The 7,094-nt window shown below is 44.7% G+C and overlaps 1 protein-coding gene across 1 annotated transcript in view; it reads right to left on the bottom strand.

The window, feature by feature from the left end:
- Positions 1-7,094, bottom strand: part of LOC122793033 (cyclin-dependent kinase 2-like) — a 956,998-nt gene that overhangs the window by 302,024 nt on the left and 647,880 nt on the right. Inside the window, exon 5 of the mRNA XM_044060688.1 lies at positions 6,827-6,928. Within this exon, the coding sequence (XP_043916623.1) occupies positions 6,827-6,928 (102 nt within the window). The remainder of the gene's footprint in view (positions 1-6,826; positions 6,929-7,094) is intronic.

The raw sequence follows: 7,094 nt of genomic DNA, 5'->3' as shown, positions 1-7,094 counted from the left end.
CCAAATCTGCTGAGGCCAATACGGGGCAATGAGAATCATCCTGCTTCCCAAGGATTTTGCTTTCTGGATGATTTTGGGTATGAGGGGAAATGGGGGAAAAGCATAAAGAAGTCCCGAGGGCCAAACGTGTACAAGTGCGTCTCTTAGTGTCTACCCCGGAGGGGGAATTAGGGCAAAGTAGCTGCTGCACTTGGCATTCATGGGAGCAGCAAAAAGAGTCGCAGCAAAGCTGACCTCATTTCCAGAAAATCTCTTCTGTTATGTTCTGGTTCAGAGACCACACATGAGGCATTAATATTACCCTGCTAAGCTTGTCCGCTATCACGTTGGATTTCCCCGGGATGTGCATTGCTACAAGAAAGCGTTGGGAAGAAATTGCCCATTGCCAAAGTCTCATAGCCTCGCGATAAAGTGTGTATGATTTGGTTCCTCCTTGTTTGTCTATGTACCAAACCACTGACATATTGTCTGACTGTATTGTAATCGTTCCTAGTGGAAGAGAGCCGTGGAGTGCTTGCAATGCCAGAAGCACTGCTCTCATCTCTAGAACACTGATATGCAAGTGAGCATCGTGGTCTTGCCATATACCTTGGACTGTCCTTCCTAGATAATGCCTCCCCACCCTATCTGGGAATCGTCTGCGGTCACATTAGCAACAGGTTGTTGTGGAATAAAGGGTCTCCTGATAGTCACATGGTTGGACTGAATCCACCACCGTAGGTCCCCTTTGCATAATTCCGTTATTCTGATCAGGTGGGAAATAGGAAGTTCTCGAAATGACCATTGGGAGAATAGGTGTCATTGAAAGATTCTCATATGCATCCTGGTGAGAGGAACTAGTGTTATGGTTGAAGCCATTGTCTCGAGAAGTTTCAGAACTATCCTTTGCCTTTACCTTGTCCTTTGGAAGAAGGTGAGGTATTTGCCATCTGAGGGCTAAAATTCTGTTGGCTGGAAGACGTGCCATCATGGAAACAGTGTCTAGGTTTGTGCCTATGGAGGTAATATGTTGACAGGGCAACAAGGCAGATTTTTGTAAACTGACTGTTATGCCTAACTGAACACAGATTTCCAATGTCACATCCCTGGCCTGTTGGGAGTAGATGCTTGGTGGTGGGAGTTGTCATCCAGATATGGAAACACCTGAAATCCAAAATGTCTCAAGTGAGCCATTACAGTCTGGGGGCTGTAGTGAGACCAAAGGGCAGAGCTCGGAACTGATAATGACTGGCTCCCAGCCAGAAGCGTAAGTGACTCCTTGATGCTCTGTCCATTTTTATGTGGTAGTACGCATTTTGGAGGTCCATTGAGCACATCCAATCATCTTTCCCTAAGAAGGGAAGTATTGAGTGCAGTGTCACCATTCAGAACTTTGACATTTTGACAGATTTGTTTAACTTGCTGAGATCCAATATGGGTCGCCAGTCCCCTGTTCTTTTTGGCACCAAAAAGAATCTTGAGTAAGTTCTAAATCCTGTTTGGCCTGCGGGGACTTCTTGGATGACTCTTTTGTCCAGCAACTTTTGGATTTCTATAGTTGTTTGCTCCCTTAAATTGGGTGGAACATCCGGGATTGTTCTGATTTGTGGGACAGGGTGGCAAAAGGGAATGGAATATCCTCTGGATATTATGCTTTGTACCCACTTGTCTTTTGTGATACTTTGCCAGGCTTCTGCGTACAAAGACAAATGTCCCCCCGACTGCCTCCACAGTAGAGCAGACGGGCCTCTTTTCAGGAGCGCTGATAGGGACGTCCACAAAAGGAATCACAGTCACCCTGGTTTTGTGGCCTCCCTCTGCCTCTAGGACATCTACCATTGTTGCCTCCCCCTCTGTCCCTGGGGAAGGATTCACCTTGTGCGTCTTTGAAAGCTCCCTGGGATCTTTTGAACCACATTTTCCCACTCTTCTGACCTTTAGGGTAAGGTCTTGAAGGTACAGAAAAACGTACTCCAACGGCAGAGAGAGTTTTCCCTTCCTGCTCACATCTGGTGAGTGTGTCTTTTACTTTGGATCCAAAAAGTGAGGAACCATCAAAAGGGGCGTTAGTAAAGGTAGACTTAAAACGTTCCGCAAAATTACACAAGCGCATCCAGGAGAGTCTCCTCAATGAAACTCATAAACCCGCTGCCCTACACGCTCCATCCACTGCATTAGATATCAGTCTCATGGAGGAGTTGATGACAGAATTTAAGGTGGGTAGCTGGGAGGAGACTTTCTCAGTCATCCCCGCAGCTAATGAACCATGTAGAGTATCTCCTAGCTCTTTCAGGAGATCTCTTTACAGCCTTGTAATGTGTGTAAGATAGTTCAGTGATCGGAGTGTAAAAGTCGTTGATGACAAGACACACTTCCTGTATCTGTCAATTGTTTGAGAATCTTTGTTCGGAGGATGAACAGATGAGGATGTCTCAGAAAGTTCCTTCTTGGTGGCTGCTGCTACCACCATAGCATCTACATGTACAACTTTTGTGAGAAAATCGTTATCAGTAGGGGCTGACAAAAACTTGTTTGGCCTCCGAGAGACTGGTTCCATAGTGTCAGGTGACTCCCATGCTTTTTGACTGACCAAGTCCATTAGTTCATCAAAAGGCGGAGACACCCAGGAGGCTGAAGTTTGAGATCCAAAGGCCTTCAGGTACAATGACTTCTCATCAGAAGGGGTGATAGTTTTCCAGCTGCCCCTCTGCTTTAGGATCTCCAACATATCTGCAAATGAGATATCATCAGAGGACAACCGTAGGGACCCTTCTGACTCCTCCAGGTCAGTGTCTGAGGTGACGGACTCATCAGGGGAGTCTACATGCTTCCTCTTGCATGTCCTCTTTCGAGGAGGCTCCCCAGACGGGTATTCTGGGGAGGCCTCGGAAGAGAGGGGTTCGCCCAATGGGTGTTCCTGAGGCTCTGAATCTCTACTGTCCTGTGGATGGGGTGGTGCCGAGACAGTAGCTGGTGCCTTGGGGGGACAAATGCCGGTATCCCTATTTAGAGCTATAGAGGGGGACAGCACACTCCTCATCAGCTTGAAAGCAGATCCTGTCGGCTCCGGGGAGACAGAGGACACTCTCGGACCCAGAGAGACTGGCTCCGAGGCTGATGTAGGAGCTGAGCTCACCCGAGCCAACACACCAAGGGGTAGGCTCGAAACCAAAGAAGTTCGGGTCCAAGTGTCCCCCCCCCCACGGGGCCGACCGGAGAACCTTGACTCCCAGACACCCAGGACGGCACCGAGGGTATCAGAGCAGATATGGGTTCCATAATCTCTGGAAGGTGTCCTGGAACTGATGGTTCTATAGTAAGCGATACCAAGCACTCTGGCTCCAAAGATCCAGCTTGGCTCAGAGGAGGAACAACAGTAGATGCAAGAGTCTTGGTAGGCTCCAAGACCTGATGGGTCAGAGCCGAGAACAATTTAACTAGCACCGGCGACTTCAAGAGCCTGTGCACCACCCACTCCATGTCATCATCAGATAGGCTCCTAGTGGAACTGGAGGATAAAGATGATGCACAAGATCTCTCCAAAATGGGAGATCTCAAGGTAGGGGAGACCAGTGGAATATCAATGGACCAGCTCCAAGACACGATATCTTGCAGCTCCGAAGACCTTGGGGCCAAAGAACCAGGCTTGTCAATAATGATGACCATCAGTTCCAATGCCTGTGGAACCGAGGAGGTAGATGGCTTAGAAATTTTTGACAATTTTTCTGGGGGCTCAGACTAAGCCGAAGAGACAGGAGATGGCCTTTTAGATGGTTTGTCCCTCTTAGAAGAAGACGACGACGACGACGACAAAGAAGAAGCACTCTGCACAGCTTCCTCAAAAGTTGGTTTCAAGAGCCCCTTAACAATCAACTTGTTTCTCCTCTCCTGTAACACACATGCACTAAAGGAGGGGCAGAAAATGCAATTCCCCTGTAGATGTACACCCCCTACACAATATACACAAATTACATGTCCGTCTGTAACTGACATTTTCTGGGTACATTTCTGACATTTTATAAAGCCTGAAGGCTTATGCTCTTTCTCCCTGGTATCTTTAGACATGTTTGGAAGTAAATTAGATCCCAAAAGGATTACAAATAGAAAATAAACTCAGTACACTGTTAGATATATAAACACACACTAACCTAACAAACACTGCACATCTAAGAAATAATTAGAAGTATAATTAGAAAACTACTTGCTCTGAATCAAATGAGCACTAGGACCTCTAACTTAAATGGACCTAGATACAAAAAATAGAACACACCAAGACTAACACTACAAGCCCTCTAACTAAAACGGGCAATTAGCTCTCTAATTTAAACAAGCTAAATAAACTAGCTACCACGAGTGTAGACAAAAAACAACACACAACATTACAGATATCCTAATAAGGTATCACTACAGAAATTAACTACGGGATACAAATGCAGGCCTGCGAAAAAACGACAGCCAAACAACAGCACACAACAGCAGAAAGGGAAATAAACTAAGTTACACGTTAAATGCAACTATCTAAGCACACAAAACACTAACTAATGTATGAATCCTAAAAGTTTAAGCTAGTAAAAGGTAAAAGACAAAAAACTTAGCCACAGCCAAGAACAGCACATCCAACCTCGTAAAGCGGCAAATGAGATCTAGAGAGTTGCACCACTGCATCATCGGATACCTACCTTGACATGAGCCAAGTTTGAGACTTCCAGCTGTGTATTCGGCCGAGTCAGAGCCGAGGATCGGCTACGAACCCATCCAAGTAAGAATGAAGGCAAGATATGACAACATGACATCTGATATTACAGAGGAATATATGGGAGATTACTAGAGTAGTCTGAGAGAGGTATAGAGCAGGTCCTCTTTCAGCACAAACTCAGGGAAGTCTTTCCCCTTTCCCGTGCAAATTCAGCCAAGAAAGTGTGGAATTCGGAAACATGAGAAAGAAGAACGGTAGACGAAATACGTTCCAACATGGTGGAGGAGTGCATCCTCTTGTCACACTTCTTCAAAGCTCTAGACTGCTTGTCAAGCAGTGGGAAAAAACAGGCTGCAGTCTAAGGCAGAATACAAGAGTCAGTTTTAAGATGCTTAAACATTACTCCATTTGTCAAATGGCTTACACAGAGCGCTTGCTTTCCTTAAGATTAAAGTAGCAGAGTCAAGATGGTTCCTAGCTTCCATAATTTCCTTAATGGTTGACTTGGTTGGTTGAGGGGAAGATCACATGATCTCATGGTTCCTTATCCATGGAGATGCAATGTGGATGGGAGTGAGAATGGAGGCCAAAACATGTTAAACCTCATAAGAAATCCTCAAAAGAAATCCTCAAAAGAAAAGTCATCTGAGGGGCAGCACGGGCAGAAGAATGTCTCACTGTCCTTGCCTGTCTCAAAGACAGAGGCCTCCCAACTTTAAGGCCCTTGATGGCAGTCAGAGAGAGAGAATCCAGCAAGCTTGAAAACCCCCTAACAAGGGATTGTCCAAATGTGTGAATACAAGCATGCAAATGGCATGTAATGGACACTGGGCAGACTAGCACCACCTCAGGCATATCCAGAAATGACATACAATTGACAGAAGCCTGCATGAAGCCAAGTGTTCGCAACACACACAAGTCCCTAAGGGTGAGATCTCATATACGCAATTAAAGCCTAAGAAGAATCAAACAAGCACCTGATATACTGCACCTTTGCTGTGACATCTCTTACAGGCTCACTTGACAATCCCTTCTTAACTGCGAACAACCAACCCTGCTAGGTCCGGTATAGTCTTGAGAGAAGCAGCCCAATACTCTGATCTGCAACTGTGCGACTACAGGAGTCACGGCGAGATCATCCTTGACAGACCTGGGCCTGAGCTGATGTACTTTGGGAAGACCATAGAATGCACCTTCCAAGGGTGGAAGATGCAGAAATGCCCGTCTTTGGCATCTTGCTTTTCAGCCACAACAGACCAGAAAAACTGAAATCCTCACTGACTGAGAAGTGTCAGAAAAGAACAGAAATGCAAGATATATACTTAGCTTCAGGTGGGCTAGGCCTGCCTAGTCCTCTGCACTAAGTCCAAGGTAAAAACAACTTTGGCTAATCTCTCAAGCCATGACAGTGACCCTCTAAACAATTTCATGAGAAGCTTTCTTCTGACTTCCAATACATGATTAAGACAAGTTTCAAATGTCGCAAACTCAAAAAAAGACAACATGTGAATGCAGGAACACTTACTAGGAATAGCAAATATCAAGATCTTACCTGTACAAGAGGTAAAAGTAAACTGTGATGCAAAGGGACAAATGCTGTTATGTAATCAACATATTTTATTATGGTGTGCATAATCACATCAACCTGTCTTTTTGCAAACTTCCAAAAATATGTTGGGTTCTGATTTGGTGTACAGGCTGAAACCAATCAATGAACTCATTAGGGAGAATTCTCAGTCTTAGAGCTATACAGAAAAAAGGGAGGTTCCCCTCTTCTTTCTGGCTGTGCCGTGGGGAACTTTGCTAAACAAATTTGGTGAAAAGTGGTTGAAGGAGTCAAAGACTTGACAACTTGCATACAAGACCTATATAGGTACAAAAAAAAGACATAAGCAAAGAATATGGACAGTGCAGTGGTAGCGCTGTCGGCTCACAGCAAGAGGTCCTCTGATTCAATTCATGGCTGGGGTGCCTTCTGTGTGGAGTCTGCATGTCCTCCCTGCTTTCTTGTGAGTTTCCTCCCACAATTTAAAGACATGCGTCTGGAGTGCTTCTCTCTGGGCATCCACTGAAAATTGGGTTTGTTCAAGTCACAATTTCCAGGTAAACAAATGTTAAATAAAACAAAAATGTTATTTCCACAGAATTTACCATTTCTGCAAATATGCAGCCAATACTCCATACGTCCACAGCTGTGGAGTAGAATTTACATCCCAATAATATTTCAGGTGCTCGATACCATAAAGTTACTACCTGTAAGGAGCAAAGAAAATTCTTTTAAGTTAAACTGTAAATGTGATAACAGCTGATAATTAAAAAAAAAAAAACCAAAACAAAACAGAAACTGTGTATAGTTTTAAAAGATGAAAAGGAAAATCTCTCAAGGTTATTGATGACTATATGAAAGTTAAGTAGTTAC

Source organism: Protopterus annectens, chromosome 2.part0, assembly GCF_019279795.1.
Source record: "Protopterus annectens isolate FY-2018-M chromosome 2.part0, PAN1.0, whole genome shotgun sequence".
Classification (NCBI taxonomy): domain Eukaryota; kingdom Metazoa; phylum Chordata; order Ceratodontiformes; family Protopteridae; genus Protopterus; species Protopterus annectens.
This window is presented reverse-complemented; position numbering and strand designations above follow the sequence as displayed.